Source organism: Eleutherodactylus coqui, chromosome 1 (assembly GCF_035609145.1).
Source record: "Eleutherodactylus coqui strain aEleCoq1 chromosome 1, aEleCoq1.hap1, whole genome shotgun sequence".
Taxonomy (NCBI): domain Eukaryota; kingdom Metazoa; phylum Chordata; class Amphibia; order Anura; family Eleutherodactylidae; genus Eleutherodactylus; species Eleutherodactylus coqui.
The window spans coordinates 86,083,964-86,101,962 of record NC_089837.1 but is presented as its reverse complement, the minus strand read 5'-3'; the positions used below and the strand labels follow the sequence as shown (position 1 = coordinate 86,101,962).

At 42.7% G+C, this 17,999-nt stretch overlaps 1 protein-coding gene across 4 annotated transcripts in view; it reads right to left on the bottom strand.

Annotated features, from left to right (window-relative positions):
• The window catches only part of UGGT1 (UDP-glucose glycoprotein glucosyltransferase 1), an 82,469-nt gene that overhangs the window by 43,274 nt on the left and 21,196 nt on the right, over positions 1–17,999 (bottom strand). For all 4 annotated transcript variants that reach the window (XM_066597877.1, XM_066597905.1, XM_066597886.1 and 1 more), the window contains exons 5-16: positions 16,536–16,648; positions 15,307–15,481; positions 13,685–13,781; positions 12,433–12,505; positions 11,461–11,561; positions 9,410–9,509; positions 9,219–9,279; positions 7,894–7,985; positions 3,812–3,962; positions 1,673–1,792; positions 535–620; positions 111–246 (exon numbers count right to left, since the gene is read on the bottom strand). In XM_066597877.1, the coding sequence (XP_066453974.1) occupies positions 111–246; positions 535–620; positions 1,673–1,792; positions 3,812–3,962; positions 7,894–7,985; positions 9,219–9,279; positions 9,410–9,509; positions 11,461–11,561; positions 12,433–12,505; positions 13,685–13,781; positions 15,307–15,481; positions 16,536–16,648 (1,305 nt within the window). The remainder of the gene's footprint in view (positions 1–110; positions 247–534; positions 621–1,672; positions 1,793–3,811; positions 3,963–7,893; positions 7,986–9,218; positions 9,280–9,409; positions 9,510–11,460; positions 11,562–12,432; positions 12,506–13,684; positions 13,782–15,306; positions 15,482–16,535; positions 16,649–17,999) is intronic.

Genomic DNA, 17,999 nt, shown 5'->3' with positions numbered 1-17,999 from the left:
AAATTCTATAAGCATATATAGTTTAATAAAGGGTGATAATAAATGTATTATATTTAGAAATATTTTTCAGATGTAAATAACGTTTCTTTGCAACTGTGAAGAAAACCTACCGATACGATCATCTGGAAAGCCTGATAGTTATCCTCTTCATCAGCCACGTAGTTGAAGGTCCTGAGCAAAGCAACTCCAGCATCCTGTAAACCATCAACCTCTTCATCGCCATTCACAACAAACACCAAACCAATCCTGCAAGACAAAGCAATCATGGTGGTGTATTTGCAGAAATGAAGTGCCCTCTAGTGGTGGTACAATAAATTACAGTATGGAGAATCTACTGACTATTGTAATGTTTTGTATAAAATAGACTGACTGTAGCAGTGTATAACATTTATTACATTCACTGCCTGCCTTCATAGATGGTGGAACCACCTCTTTATGTAAGTGGTTGTGGAAAGAAGTGACAATAATGACATGTAAGTAGCAGCAAAAGAAATCAGCAGTGCTGTGAAAGAGTAGGAAAGTGTAGGAAATTACCTCAATGGTATGTGATTACTGAGGAACATCTCGGCTACATTTATCAGCTCAGACGTAGATTCCTGCTCCGGATCAATGAAAAGAACCTGCAGAGCAACACAACAGTAATGCAGGGATGCCAACCATAAGAACCATCACACAGCTACAACACCCGGGAAAAAGGGGACCTTCGGCCTTAAAGGAGATGTCCCGCGCCGAAACGGGTTTTTTTTTTTTTTTAAACCCCCCCCCCGTTCGGCGCGAGACAACCCCGATGCAGGGGTTAAAAAAACCACCCGCACAGCGCTTACCTGAATCCCGGCGGTCCGGTGACTTCAATACTTACCGCTGAAGATGGCCGCCGGGATCTTCTACCTTCGTGGACCGCAGCTCTTCTGTGCGGTCCACTGCCGATTCCAGCCTCCTGATTGGCTGGAATCGGCACGTGACGGGGCGGAGCTACACGGAGCCGCTCTCTGGCACGAGCGGCTCCATAGAAGAAAGCAGAAGACCCGGACTGCGCAAGCGCGGCTAATTTGGCCATCGGAGGGCGAAAATTAGTCGGCACCATGGAGACGAGGACGCTAGCAACGGAGCAGGTAAGTATAAAACTTTTTATAACTTCTGTATGGCTCATAATTAATGCACAATGTACATTACAAAGTGCATTAATATGGCCATACAGAAGTGTATAGACCCACTTGCTGCCTCGGGACAACCCCTTTAAGACATCCACAGACCAGACATTGATAGCCAAACGAATCAATAGGCATCACATTCTATTGCCCAACATGAAATAACATAATAGTATGTTCACACAGCGGAATTAAACTTCTTTAAGTGATTTTTGATGTGCGGTTGTCCAGGACTTCAATATTGATGATCTATCCTCGGGTTAGGTCAATTACTGTATAGCTGATTGGTAGGGGTTCATCTCTTTGGATCCCCACCAATCAGCTGATATTGAGCCGGCTATCATTATGGACAGAGCCGACAGAAGACAGCTCCATCTGTAGCGCAGTGATATTTTTGATATTACAGGCACAGCTCCCATTGAATTCAATAGTAAAGTCCAAGAAAATCCCTTCAATCTCAGTGCAAATACTCCTTCCAGTTATACATTTGTCCAGAAACCAAATGAAGGTTATAGTTCACTTACAAAGTTGTGGAAGTTCTTGCGTATTTGTCGAATGACTCCAGGGAAGGTAGGTCGGAGCAGCTCTTGAATGTTATATGGCCAGGTGATGTACCTACTATCCAGCTCTAGGTTGTTCACCCACTATAATGCAAGCAGAGAAGGAAAATGCATGTTAGCTGCAGAAAGGGAGAAAAACCTACCGATGTTTCATGCACTTTCATCAACATGTTAGATGCACACAAATAGAAAGTCAAAAACCTGAAGATTAGCAACTAAGTATAGAATCAAAATGTCTATACTTCCCCATCTGTTTAGAGCACTGTGAGGGCAGCTATAAGATTTCCTATCCTCCATTTAGGTCTTTTAACCTGCTCCTAGTACAGCATTTCACTGTCTTTCTTTAGGTCATATTATTGTTTCTATTACAAGAATGCAAGGCCATTTTATGGAAGTCTCATGAGAAACAGTTCCAATCGACCTAAGAGAAGTCCTGCCTCTAAAGTTACTATTCTTGTTACGTTTTTAATAACCAATGATAATAAATGAATTATAATAAATTATAATTATTACAAGCGAGGCGTGTTCTAGCCTCATTTCAAATGTCTTTGTATAAAATATCTCTGTGGTTTGTCAAATAAATCAGATGACTTCCAATCACATTCAAAGTGTGTGCTTTCTTGATGCTCAAGCATTAATTCATAGTTTGGCCACCTGGAAACATACCAATTAGCAAATATTTCGCTAACAACACATTAAACATGCGTGTATATTACACAGAAACCCTAATTTTCTAGATTTTCTAAAGATTTGGAAGTAACTTCTATTGTTACAACTTTTAGAAAGAGTCAATACTCTCCTCTTCTGTTAAGAAATAAAAGGGGATACGATGTCAGGATGTAAGGCTCTCTTCACATTTCAGTTTGTTCAGTTCGTCATGGTTTCCATCATAAATGCTAGAACAAATAGCTCAGCATGCTGTGTTAGGGTGGTTTCACTGGTCAGAGGTTCCGTCGCAGATGCGGCACAAAATCCGGGAAGAAAAAGCACTGAAGGCAGCGCTTTTTCTTTCGGCAAGAAGCTGGGCAGCTGAGTGTAAAGCAAACAGATCTCATTGAAGTCAATGGGATCTGTTTGGTGCTGTTGGGTTAAGTCATAAAACTGAATGCTTAGCCAGAGACTGCCCCTTTTTTGCTCACTGAGCGGAGCAGGGAACCGGAACCTCCGTTGCAGATGTGAAACCATCTTTATTCTGATGAAAGCCTGTGACGGATCCAGCATGACAGGGTATTTGTTTCCCATTCTTCTGACCATGATGTAACAGAAGAACAAAAATATAAAAGTAAATGTGAACAGAGCCTTATACAGTGAAATCTCCCACCACCAGCTCTTACCTGTGCAGTCCTCCCTCCAAAAACTGCTTAAACATGCAGTTCTGTATCTAACCATAAGAAATCTAGGCTAGTAATCACACCTTGCACCACCTCTTCTAGTGTGCAGTACTGCATATGTAGACGCACTGACAAAACCAGTGGCAGAAGAAGGGGCCTTATCAGTGACGAGGCTCCTACTTGTCACTTACAGAACAGAGGCTACTCGACAGAATGTCCTTATATCCACAGATGCTCACCTACAATTCAGCAAAATGTGGCAGGTGCAAATTGTATGGAAATATAAAAGCTGCTCAAAAAAACACAGAAGACCAGCAACAATTACATATAGTAGTTAAGCTATAAAAATTACAAAGTCTCATACTTTCACATATTATCCACCATACTATTTGAATTGGGTTGTCTCATGAAGATAACACCTGTCCATTTACCCTGTCATGGTATACAGACATCCTACAGGGGTTCTCCTACTCAAGACCCCAACTGTAAGCCAGAAAGCTGCCATGTGTGAGATGCTCCCATCCAGGTGGTCTCCAGCTGGTCTTTGTAGTTCAAGAACAGGTATGGCGCTATACAATACTACACTTCCCCTGAAACTAACGCTACAGGAAAAATGCCTTGCTGGATGTGAGGTCTTTTGCCAACAAGACCCTGATCGCCCCGTGGGCCACATTTTGAAAAGTGTTGTCTTCTATTAGACAACTTGTGAACTATCCTGAAAAAGATTAGACGTGATGAGAGCATTATTGGGATGTCATAGGTTGTCAGTTACCGATATAGCAGGACTGCGGATATCCACCGCATAGTCTGAGTTAGAAGGCTGGATATTGAGTTTGAGAACATTATGGAGGGCTGAGCCTTCAATACCCAAGCGGTGGAGACCTTCCATCACCCGAGCCTCATTACGTAATACATCAAACAAGCTGCAAAAAAAAAAGAAGAAGAAGAAATGGGAAATTATGTGTAACAAACATTGATCAGATGTTAATTTACACAGCACAAGCTATTTTCACCGAGGCTTCTTAGGCCTCATGTCCACGGGGAAAATCAGGCCCGCTACGGATTCTCCATGTAGAATCCATAGCGGGTCCCTCCTGCCCCGCGGACATGAGGTATAAAAATAAGAATAAACTTACCTCTCGCCCGCTCCGGATCTTCCCTTCGCCGCGGCTTCATCTTCTCTGCGTCGCGGCCGGATCTTCTTTCTTCAGCCCGGCGGATGCGCATGGCAAGTCAGTGACGTGCCCCGCACATGCGCCGGCCCGAAGAAAAAAGATCCGGCCGCGACGGAGAGAAAATGAAGCCGCGGCGAAGGGAAGATTCGGAGCAGGTAAGTAAATTCTGATTTTGGTCTCACGCGGATCCGGACGGCTTCCATAGGCTTCAATAGAAGCCTGCGGGAGCCGTCCCCACGGGAGATCCGTACGAAAATGGAGCATGGTCCAGATTTTTTCATGCTCCATTTTTTTTTAAATCACTTTTATTGACCATCCGCGGGTATTTATCTACCCCGCGGGTGGTCAATGCATCCCTATGGGGTGCGGATCTGCGGGCAGGAGAAGAGTTAAAATCCGCTGCGGATTTTAATTCTTCTTTTCCCCGTGGACATGAGGCCTTAGTGCTACTGATTTAAACAGGTAACGGTTTCCTTTAAAAGGCTATAGACATCTTTGGGAGGCAATTTTTTTTACACTTAAATGTATGTATTTGGGACTGACAATCTTTTATGTAATAGGGTTTAATTAAAAATGTTGCACTGTTTGTGTTTTGCAGTTTTCACATATCACTGTATATAGACACTGCAGTCTAAGTCTCAGTAGGAGAGCAATTAGGGAGGTTGGACAACTTGGCTTTCAGCCCTTCTCTCTCCTCTCCCGCACTTTTTAATCAGGTAACTTGCAACTATAAGAAGTGCAAAAAAAAGGGAGATAAGCACTGAAAACAAAGTCCTCAGCCCAGTCTCACTGGCAGATCTCTGTCCTATGGAGACCTAAACTGCGTTTTTTTATATACAGTGATATGTAGAAACTGCAGAAGACAAACGATGCAAAATATTTAGTCAAATACTTTTGCAAAAATAATTATCAGCCCAAAATATATTTAAACGGCCACCCCAGCTAAAACATATTTTTCCATCCCTGCCTCCTCACCGGATCACACTCTGGGTGTCTCTTATGTATACTGCTCTGTCTTCAATGCAGTGCAGCCTCCTGTATGATGCTTATCTGGCAGCATTTTGATGTTACTTCCACTTTTAAATCAATCCCATGATGCACCAGGACAGCATTGCATGAACAGCTACAGCCTGTACATCTCTGCAATACTGTCATAACCATCTGTATTCCATATTCACCTAAATACTGTAGGCGACAGACCGTAAGTAGAGGGTTATTACAAATGATCTTCCCAATGTGAAACCCTCATAACTCCATTTAATGACACTGATATCAATGGAAACAGAAACTCAAAAATTTTCATTTTGCAAAACTGTCTAACAGTAAGATGTCCTTGTTGCCCATAGAAACCAATTAGCGCATTTTTTATTTCTTATACTGACGAGGTAAAATGAAAGCAGCGATGTGATTGGTTGCTACGGGCAACAAGAACAGTCTTACTGTTAGATAGCTTTGCAAAATGAGACCCAAAAAGTTCTATTCTGCTGTAGTCATCATTAGGAACAAATTAGACAAAATGACTGCCAACGAAGACAAGAGAGCATTTTGTGTCCTTGATTTTCCCGTCTACCAGTCTGTTATTAGTTTGCATGGTCATTTTTGAAAAAGGTTTGGTGAAGATCCACCCAGCGGGCACACAATTTGTAAGGTTACTTCAAATTTTAGGGGAAAACGTTGCATCTGTAAGTAAAAATCATCCAGCCGTCTATCACTAAGTGAGCAAACAGTGGAGCGTGTCCGTGCAAGTTTCCTCAGAAATCCACCATCAGAGCAAGCAGAGAATTGGACATCCCGCAGCCGACTGTGGGGAATATTCTGGGTCAATATTTGCGACGTTACCCATACCGACTACAACTGTTACCGGCAAGGAAACCGGACGACAAAGTGAGGTGGTGGTGATCTGTCTTCGGGAGTATGCAAACGATAATGGAAAGTAATGATTTCATGGAATCTTTAGTGTTTCGTGATGAAGCTGCCTTCCGCCTTTAAGGCACAGTTACCAAATGTAATGTCAGAATCTGGAGCATATGTGCGACTCCCCCAAGGTGAATGTGTTCTGCGCTATAACTTGTACGGCCCATTCTTTTTCCATGAGGAAACAATCATGGGGGTTTTGTACTTGGGCGCTACAGATGTGACTTCTACCGCAGCTGGAACAGGAAATCTCAGGTTTCATATTCCAACAGGACGAGGCACCCATCTTGCCCCCTATTTTCCTAATGACAACACAAGTGAGCCCAACAGGCGACTACCAAACAAATGGATTGGCCATGCAGGTAGTGACAATAATCAACTTCTTCCTTGGCCTCCGCGTTCCTTAGGCCTTATGACTTTTTTTCCTCTGGAGGAGTGTTAAAGATGGAGTCTGCATGCCATCCTTACCACCTACCATTAGAGATGAGTGAGCACGCTTGGTAAGGTGAGTTACTCGAGCGAGCCTTGCTCATCTCGAGTAAATTCCTTCTCCTCCGAGCGTGCTCGGGGGGGGGGGCGGCGGGGTTGAGCAGCAGGGAGTAGCGCGGGGGAGAGAGGGAGATCTCTCTCACTCTCCCCCCCACCGCCCACCCGAGCACGCTGGGATGAGATAGGCAGTTACTCGAAATGAGTGAGGCTCGCTCGAGTAACTCACCTTACCGAGCATGCTCGCTCATCTCTACCTACCATGCATGATCTGTGAGGACGCATCACAGAAGCCATTGCATCAGTCAATTGTGATGCACTACAAAAAGTGTATGGCAGGAGTGTGACTACAGGCTCGATGTGTGTTGAGTGACAATGGGGGCTCACAGTAATAACCTCTGATGTGGAAAACATTTTTGATGTAGTGTAACAAAACATTTTGAGTTTCTATTTACATCAAATTTATATATCTGTGTAAGGGTTTCAAATCGGGAAGATCATTTGTAATAACCCTGTGTACAGTCAGGAGGATGAGCTGTGATCTCCTCTATTATAGCTGTGTGACAGGAACTGTGTGATCATCATCAGTAACTGTTGTAAGAGAGTCTGTGTGCCCATCTAAGCAGTTGCTGTAGTAAGGTCCATGTAATAGCATCACACTGACTAGAAACTAAACACATAACCCCAAGTAAATTTGAGCTGTTCAGAGCTGACATCACATGAACAAGCCTCATTACTAACAATGCAAAATGAAGATAAAGAGGCTGTGAGACTAAAGATAGAAAGGAATAACTAACCAAGGTAACACTAGCAAACCTATATATACCTGGGGGGACAGCTACATAATGAATGGATTTAAAAAAACAGCGGCCCTGTAAATTAAGAAAAAGGTGTCCATAACCTTTAAAACCACAAACGTTTGTAAAAGGTGAAAACGCGGGAAACTCTTCTCTTTGGTAGGACATCTGTCTGGGAAGCATGCTTTTTAAAGGGGTTATCCGGGGTTAAAAAACATTGCCGCTTTCTTCCAAACACAGTGCCACACTTGTCTGTGGATTGTATCTGCTACCTCAACAGAGCTGAGTTGCAATACCACACACAACCCTATGGACATGTTTGGAAGAAAACTGCCATGTTTTTTCAACGCTGGAAACACCTTCAAATTAATAATTGGATTAATTACGTTACGAATAACCCAAAACATAAAGCCCCTCTCCTTAATACATAACAGAGAGAAAAAAAATCTAAGTGAGTCTTGCTCCTCGCACGTTCGCATTACCTGAAGATATCCTGACTGTCTAGATCAACGTGTAGACCATTAATAAATAGACCAGAGTCTCCAGGCTGCAGCCCCAAGGTGCCCTTAAAGTACTGTGCAACAGAAACAAGACAGTAATGAGAATAAAGCATAAATCATACATAGATAGAAGCTACAAAGGATGAATATCAATCAGTGACTGTATATAAAAGGGTGAGTATCAAACAATATTAATGTCAGAAGTGAGTATATATATACTGTATATATATATATATTATATATATAGGTATACATATGTATACAGTATATATATATATATATATATACACATATACACACACACACACACACACACACACACACACACATATATATACATACATACACACACCAAGAATATTACAGTCCCCACACAGTGTAGGCAACTATATCAAACAACCCAAAATAACGGTGCTGAATAGCATTTCTAGTAACATCTTGAGAAATAACAACCTACCATAAGGCCGGCTTCACACGAGCGTGACGGGCTCCGCTGTGAAATATTCCGCAGTGAAGCTCGTCACGGCGCCCCCCAGAGACCCCATACTTACCAGCGGAAGATAGCGTGAAGACGCTTCCCCGCCCAAGAGAGAAGTCTTCACCGTTGTCAATTAAATGTGCCATTTTCCATTGAGAGTGAGCGGTGGCGACAGCCCACTTGTCAGATTCAAAGTGCTAGTAGTCGACTCTAACAAGACTCAGTATGGTGGGAGGGTAGGAAAAAAGAAAAGCTGCAATAAAGTCAGTGTGGCCACAGCTGTAGACTTATGCAGTCAGCCCTGCAGACCATGACAGCTCCTCTTTAAAAAGGGGGATTTGCAATATACATCAGTTAGCGTTGTAATCATCAGTTTAAAGGACCCTACCCTCAAGTCTTCGGGTTTTATATGTACAGCAAAATGATAAAGTAAAGTTTTAAAAAAAAATTGATGCACAAAATGGTACTGGTTGCCATTATTTTTTCAATGAATGACTTTATAGAGGTTGTCTCAATATAGATATTGAGGACACATCACTACGACACCCCATCAACGTCTGATGAGTTTACCCCCGCCAATCACTAGTGCAAAGTGATGGCAGCGCTAGGAAGACACAATGCCACTTGTTCTTCTAGCAGTTCCTCTTGGTTTGTGCAAGGTGGGGTAAGGACTATAAATGGGACAAGAACAATCAATATCAGGCAGATGAAAATTAATTTGTAATTATTTTCTAACCTGAGATAAGAAGCTTTTCTTTGAATTGAGACAGACAAGTCCTATAATATCACTATATGAGGCCTAGTCTTACAGTCTAAATGGAAACCTCACCTTTTGGTTGTCTTCTACCTCCATTCTCAGCGCAGGGTCCACTACAGTTCTGGTTAATGTCCTAGTTATGAAACACAGATTATAAGTAAATGCTCCTTGTGTCACAATATGGGGAAAAATATGTAGGATTATAGATGAGAGATGTGAAATATTATAAACAGTCGTACCACAGGAGGACGACGTCACGTTACCTGGCCTTCGTAGGGAAGTTCTGGCTCAAATCTTTCATAACCTGGAGAGCCTCGGAAGAAGGGGCCGCTAGGATCCGAGCCGCTGTCTGGAAACTGAGATCTTTAAAGAATCAAATTATTAATTAGGAAGGAAATATATAATGAAATCTCTTCGAGACGAACAACCAAAACTGCACAAAGATCCGGTTTCTTAAAGAAGACGAGTGGCATGCATAATAGAGCAAATGTGACACCATGAAGATTTTACCGCAGCAATACGCAATTTTCAGGGTATGTTCAGACACACAAGTTATGCAAATTGCTAAGATTTTGGGGCCACGTGTGATCTGGGACCGTGATAAAAGGCAAAAGCAGTCTGTAAAGATAGCTTTGGAGACATCGCCAAACCCATGGAAACGGCTTTGTATTGTGGTTTTTGTGTCTGGATAAAGATTGAGAAGGGAAGATGCCCCTAAGATGCCGCACAGAGCAATTTTATCGGATACGTTTAAAGGCTTCATCGCAGGGCCGGTTGGTCTTTGCATCGTATCTTGGCAGGAACTGAATAGGATGCTACAAAAGTGGGTTAAATCTCAAGATGGAGGTCAGTTGAACAAAACGTGGATCATTATAGTGGGACTGGAGCACCAAGCTGAACGTCACAACACACGGATCGACACATCCAGCATCATGCAGTATCGGCTCCACAATCCACAGCTGGTGACATGATATAGAGGGTACGGATAGATTCAGGAACACTTGTTGTGAACACTTCCAGAGCTAACTGGCGTTGACGAATGACATAGTGTAGTGTTCAGTGATGAATCGAGATTCTGTCTTAGCAATTATTATCACCGAGTGAAGGTATGGAGGCAACATGGTAATTGGGATGATCCTTCCACCACTTTGGAGCGCCACATAGCTCGTCAACATGGAGCCATAGTTTGGGATGCCATCAACAGTTGATCACCTCTAGATGCATCAGAGAAAAATTGACAGCACGCCATTATGTTGATGACATGCTACAGCCTGTCGCACAACCATATCCTCAGGGCGCACTCAATGCCAGTTTCCAGCAGAGTAATGCACAACCGCACACAGCAAACAGTCATGCCTTGCAAGGTGTCCAGGTGATTCTTTGGCCAGCATGATTTCCAGATCTCTCTCCAATCAAGAATCTGTAGGGCACAGTTGGACAGGGAGTGAATGCGAACTGTGGATTATTGCTGAACACTACACCAGGACAGTATTCCAGCACTCACTGAATCGATGCCATGTCACGTTAATGACCCTATTGCCCAACATGGTAGCCCCATTATTTACTGACCACCTTCTTTATTGGGCCGCAGAAAGCTTGTAAGTGCTTGAAATTGAAATGAATTGTTCAGAACTTAATTCTTTATCTGTGTGTTGAGAGTTGTCTCGTTTTGAGCATTTCTTTAAGGTAGGTCATTTTTTCTGTGCAGCAGTCCACATGGTGGTACTAAAGATCTGGCATGGGGAATCTGGTCTGGATAAGGGAGTGGTTGTCTAAGAGGTCATCTTTTGGAGACGTTGCACTGTATTTAGGTATTTAAGAACCAACCACACAGTCAGATACCCCATATTTTGTAGCTTAAAGAATTTGAATATGCAATTCTATGTGAAAGCAAAATATTATGATTGCAGGTCCACTCTCCAGTATAGCAGTCTCTTATGGATACAGTGGACTAGGGGTCCACTGTAATCCCCAACTGCTCTTATTAGCCAACCGACTAAAACACAGCGAGTCCTATTTTAGTTCAAATCATGGAGTGAAACAGGCCATTAAAGTCAATGGGATTATGAAAATTCATAGTGGATACGCATGATACATGCGTATTCACACATGAGATCAGTAGGGCCCTTCCTGTTTTTTTTGTACACACGGAAAACACAATGAGTACGAGCACAAAAAAAATAAATATATATATATATATAAATAAGCAGGGATAACGGACAGTTTTGATCCATGAAGACGCAACGCATTTCACGGACTGAAAGAAACTACACCCATGTGAATGAGCCCTAACTCTGTTCTAGTATTTAGGTACCTTGTAACTCCCACACCTTCAGGGGAGACATCTCATTGGTGCTTTCCACCAAATATTTTCTCAGTTCCTTCAGCTGCTCGTGTAGGTCTGGATGCAGCTGCCTGGAAGACAAATACGTGCAGAATACATTAGTAATTGGGGTTTATTGGAAGATTTTCATTATAGGAGTCAAACCAGCATTTTATCTGCCAAATCAGACAGGAGAAATACATTTATCAATCAAGTATGAATTGCTGCCACTTGTCAGCTTCATTATCAGGAGCTCAGGACCTTTTCCAAAGCTGCAGGGCATTGCACACCTCTAGTACCTTGTTTCCCTGAAAATAAGACCCTGTCTTATATTAATTTTGCCCCAAAAGAGGCACAGTGTCTTATTTTTGAAGAGAAGGAGGAGGAGATGGGGGCTGTAAATTAATGACTGTGATTGGCTGGCGCTCGATCCAATCACGGTGCTCACTTTCCTGGAGGCAGGCTATTCAAAGCCCCGTCACCAGAAAGAAACTGAAATGTCAGCGCGGGGGACACTGCAGCTTGTCGCAGTGCCGCCGGAGACCTTTGCAAGGCATCGGGACGCCGCAGACCAGGTGAGTATTGATTTTTTTTTTTCATGTAGGTTAGATAGGGCTTATATATCAAGCGACCCCCGAAACCCGGGATAAGGCTTATTATTGGGGTAGGTTTTCTTATCGGGGAAAACAGTAAGAGTTCAGTTATAAGAAATTGCACAGTATTGCATAGGTATAGTAAACCAAATAACTAACACTTTAAGGCTGAACATGGGGTGTGATCGTCATAATACCATTAGGTTATCAATGTGACCATTTACTCAGGATAGTCATTACAAGGCAGTGTCCTACGTTACTCTCTAGAGCCATGGACATAGACATGTGAGAAATCATTTCCCTCTCAGCAACTCCACAGATCAATATACATCATACCGCCCATGTCCCCCGGAAGGAACAAGACTAGTACCTGAGCTTTCCAAAAATAAAGCCTTGCACCTCGTCCACTGGATCGTTGTCCACGGTGGCATTTACATTGCTACCTAGAATAGAGAGTAAGTGCAGGAATGAGTCAGATCAGCCACCTAGTAACTCATATAAAAAGCGCTCATGTCCATATACAAGTAAGATTAGGTGCACACTAATGGCAGTGTGCTGCCCATGTAATTCCACGGGCAGCACATGCCCTTGTTGTAGCCTACCCCGCTAAACAGATAGAACAGTGTTTCCTAAACTCCAGGCCTCATAGACCTCTCATGTTTTCAAGATTTCCTCAGACATTGTGACAGGTGTTCATTCTATAGGATATCCTGAAACCATGACCTGTGGGGGTCCGTGAGGACTGGAGTTTGGGAAATGCTGATGTAGATGTTCTTTTCACATAGGCCCATATTCTTCATGAAAAAAAAACAACTCATGGCACATCCTATATCTGTCTGTTTTACGAGAGATAGGGCATGCCAATGCATGCGAATGTGTTGTGTCCGTGTATATCGGACAGCACACAGACTGTCCGTAAAAATTCCAGACAGTGTTTGTCACTTTCTAAGATTTTTAACAGACATGCAGAAACAAGGTTATATTGATAAAATCACATACCCCTCCATCGGCCGCCATGTTATGGACGGGAGCTACATGCTTGCAAGCAAGTCAGCCCCTGCTCAAAGTGGGGGCAATGCTCTGCAAATGAGAACTTCTTGGCCACGCTGGTAAAACGTATTTACTTATCCATATAAACTTGTTTTTTACTTTTCTGTACAGTGCATGCTGGGTATGTGTGTATGGAGAGGGTATATATATGGTGCACATCTGGAAAGGGTTAACAGAAATTATTGCCTTATACTTAGAAAATCTAACTTAGTTAAAAAAATATTAATGTTTTCCAATTTGCCTCCCAAAAAAACAAGCCCTCATGTAGGTATGTAATTAGAAAAAATAAGGTTATGATTTTTGGAAAAGTGGGAGGGAAAATGAGAAAATGAAAAAGGGGTGTAGCAAGAAAGTGTTAAAATTATTAGAAAGTGGCCAACCGCTTTAACACACATATATGTATATATTGGTTCACACTGACAATAGTAGACCTCCCAAGCAGAGTGGTGTACAGCATATACAGAAGGAGGATCTTGTCTCAGCCATACAGCAAGATAATAGAGCAATGGTTGATGATTCCAGCAAGCGGAGGTAAATATCAAACTAGGAGACACGGATATCAGTAGAGTTACCTTGCACTTGTGTGTCATCCTTTGCTTTGTATTCCGTACTTTTAATGGCCAATTCCACACCATAACCAGAGAGGAAAACCTTCTCCGCCCCTGGATTCTAAGGATACAACATTGTGAATCATACACCACACAACAACAATCTGGTCTCCCAAACCACCAAACTTTATTAGCATCTAATCAACATGCAGAATAATAGGACTTCTTGGTTCTACCTTCAATTGAGCTCCATTGACTCCTGCATTTGCGTCCTTACTAGAAATGAGCGAACGTACTCGTTTCGAGTAATTACTCGATCGAGCACCGCGATTTTTGAGTACTTCAGTACTCGGGTGAAAAGATTCGGGGGGCGCCGGAGGGCGGGGGGAGGCGTGGCGGCACGGGGGGTAGCAGCGGGGAACAGGGGGGAGTCCTCTCTCTCCCCCCCCACTCACCCACGGCGCCCCCCCCGAATCTTTTCGCCCGAGTACGGAAGTACTCGAAAATCGCGGTAATCGGGTGAAAAATGAGCGTGGCCGAGTATGCTCGCTCATTTCTAGTCCTTACCTATCTGCTGAGTCACATTTGATGCAGGAGATTAAAGGGGTTGTGCCAAAATTATAAGTTATCCCCTATCTACAGTAAAGCATAGCAGGATCAAAAACAAGGCACCAAGGGGTTCGGGAGTCCCCTTAAGGAAACAATTCCAGTTGGGCTTATATCTTTGACCATGTTGTAAGGCGTATTCAAAGGTTCGGACATTGACTTTGAAGGCTACTACCCAAAAGGTGAAGTACTAGACAGCTTTCTTCCTCCTGAATGAAAGCATATTAGCATACCCTTTTTCCCAGGAAGCATTGCCTATTAGACTTTTTATGCCAACTTAGTGGTCTCCACAATGAGAAACACTAATCCGTAAAGATAAATGGAGAAAGGATAGATGTTCAAGTCCTTACATCTATCCTTTTCCCCAAAGTGTTGTTGCTCTCCCCACCTGATTAGTTCCTTGGGTGTTACGGAGCACAATCCTTGGGTCTAAAGTGGGCATACAGCTGGGTATTTTTTTCCACAAAATTGTCCTTGGAGTGTGAACGATCTTTCTAGAAGAACCATTTATATCTGAAACCACCTATCAGTGTAAGCTACACTTCTTTGTATTCCGAGTCCACTTGGGTGGTAGGTGTAATTTTTGTTTGTTGGTCATTTTAGGCCCAGATAATAGGTTTCAGCTATGCTATTATTAAAAGTTATGTTTTAAAGAAATCAATACAGTGAAAAGTCTTTAATGTCAACAAGTGATTCCTCTGCCACAGTGAAACCAGCATATGAAACGCTGGTCTAAGTAAATATGCCCCATTGTGTTAGTTTACAAAAACCAGCCTGGATCGTTTTTTTAAAGATAAAAAGGACTATATGAAACGTATTCCCATACACACTAGAAAATGACTGCAAAAGCATAGAAAGTGGTTGGGGTTGAAAAGTAATGAGGCAAAAAATGTACTGAAAGATGATCTAATGGAAACGAAATCAATAATTCTTAACAAAATGAGAAAAAGAAAATGTGCAGTATGGATGAAAAGCTCTCTAGAGGGAAATCAATAAACAGAATAAAGTCATATTAGTCAAGAGCTTGCAGGGCTTCTTACCGCGACATAGTGCCGAAGTACATAAAGGATCTCCCCCGCTCTGGCCTTCTCCGATAGATGCTGGTGGAACCTTGAAAATTCGCTGGTGCCGATTTCCCCGTATAGAATGACAACTGGATTGTCGGGGGAGGTTCCAGGGTACTGGTGGTCCCCCTTAAACAAAAAAGGCTTTGACCTATCCAAATAACATTACAAATAAAGATGAATATAAACCACAGGAGACAAAAACAAAACATTCTGCAGGCTCAAAGCACTACATTTACGTCCTATAAAACTTCCTCAAAAAGCGCATAATGGTTATTCCAGGACATATCACCCAATGGGTAACCCCTTAATCTCCAATTTTTACATAAATTTGCAATGTATACCCCATACATTTAACTTTCTTACCACTAAATTTTGGAAATGCATTCTTTGTAGTTTTTGAGAAATTCTTGGTGGTTGACTAACTCTATGCTGACAACCATTTTAGTGGTATCATATATGACCAAGTATACCTGAATATGCTTTATATCATGAATTGGGTAAGAAATCTGCCTTTTAAACATACAATTCGTTCAGCTATAAAAATCAATTAATCAGTGAATCCCCATGACAACTGGTCATTTGAAGGATGGGTAAGGGTAATCCACATTCAAAGCTTGCTGCTAGACCAAGGAGCTCACAGGGTTGTGTGGAATCCCCATGTGAAATTCAGACGATTAGTACCTGCACCGTTTTTACATGATTAGTATCTGATCAGAGCTGTTGCCGCCGGATGTATGATGGGAGATCACCGCACGATCTCCCTTCATATATACCCCAACGCTGCAGGACATAAATGTACGCCCTACAGTGGGAAGGCGTTAAAGTTCCTGCAATCCAACAAGACACGGTTGGGGGCTCCTGTCTTCTCTTTTCCAGACTACATAGTGCTCAATAAGCTCTACTTAGTAAGTGGAGAAAGCAGCGCTGCCGTTTCCTTTACTGGGTCTACCAATCATGTGATTGCCGGTGACGCCGGTCAATGGCAGAGTTACTGGGTCTTTGCAGACCCAGATCAGCTCTGCCAGTGAATAATGTCACTATAGGGGGATGTTTACACTCTGGTCAATAAGGGGTTAAGCATTTTTCTCAATTTCACTACAACTGTATGCTACAATGCTATTACATATGTGTTTGCTACATTTATCATCTGTAACTGCCTCTCCCTCTCTCAAGCAAGTCACTAATATAGTGTTATACGGTACCTTTTCAGAGCTCTACTGAGAAGTGACGGTAACTTGTCAAGGTCGCAAGTCTTCCCTCCATGAACTACTATAAAAGCTTTACAGCCTGCAGGGGGCGACTCATCTGATGCAATCTGAAAGTAAAGTTATTTTATTATACATGTAGTAATAAAAATAGACATCTGTACCTGCAATAAACTTTAAGTCTACTATTATCACTATGAACTCAAAGGTAAAAAAGTCACCAGAGGTGCACTACAGTCAATGTTATGAGCAGCACAGCACAAAGCAGTAAAAATCAATGGCAGATTACCAGTGGCCATTTTAGTGGCCGCTAGAGGCCTATGGTCATCCAAAACGCCCGTTGTACGCCATTGTACAGTTTTGTTTTTAAATTGTCCGTTATGCATTGACCTAATATATAGTAACTGATATGTTCACCCTACTTGTTCCCTGGATGCTCTTTAGATCAGCGGTCGCACAGGGTCCTGATGCTGCTGCATAAAACGAATATTTTTGGTATAACTTACCGTAAAATCTCTTTCTCGTCACGTTCATTGGGGGACACAGCCAGACCATGGGATATAGCCACTGCCACTAGGAGGCGACACTAAGCAAAAGTGTTAGCTCCTCCCACCAGGCTATATCACCCCTGCAGGCACTCAGCTAATTAGTTTGTATGCAAGCAGTAGGAACAGCCAGTGGGAGTACACAAAAAATTATTTACACTTTAACGTAAACCAAGGAAAGACATACCAGTCTTCTGGATATATATCTCGTCATCTGTGACCTGAGACCAAAGGGCTCCGCCCTGCTACAAAGAAATTAATCCTTGGGAGGGTGCTGTGTCCCCCAATGAACGTGACGAGAAAGAGATTTTACGGTAAGTTATACCAAAAATATTCGTTTCTCGTCCGTATCATTGGGGGACCCAGCCAGACCATGGGACGTACAAAAGCAGTCCTGGAAATAAAAGGGTGGGAATTCCCAGAAAAAAAGGTCCCAGTAGTCAGGGGGCTGCCGCCTGTAGAACCCTTCTACCCAGGGCAGCATCCGCTGACGCATATGTATGGACCGTATAGAATTTTGCAAATGTATGCAGGGACGCCAAAGTGGCTGCCCTACATACCTGTAATGCTGAGGCTCCATGCTGAACCGCCAAGGAAGCCTCCACTGCCCCTTGTAGAGTGGGCCGCTATCCGGAATGTTTGCTAGTGAGAAAACGCATGAGATGTATATGGCGGTCTTCACACCAGCTAAAAAAAAAAAAGCGTCTCCATATGCGATAATAAATTCTCGAGGATGTCGGCTTCCTGGCTTGGACCATAATTCGGATAATTGCTTCCGAAAATACCCGTCTTTTTTTTCTTTTTTTTTTTTTTCTTCAATATCGTGGTCTCAACGGCCAGGCCGTCAAACGAAATGACTTTGGATTCGGGTGGAAGATTGGTCCTTGTGATAGTAGGTCCTCCCGTTCTGGGAGTG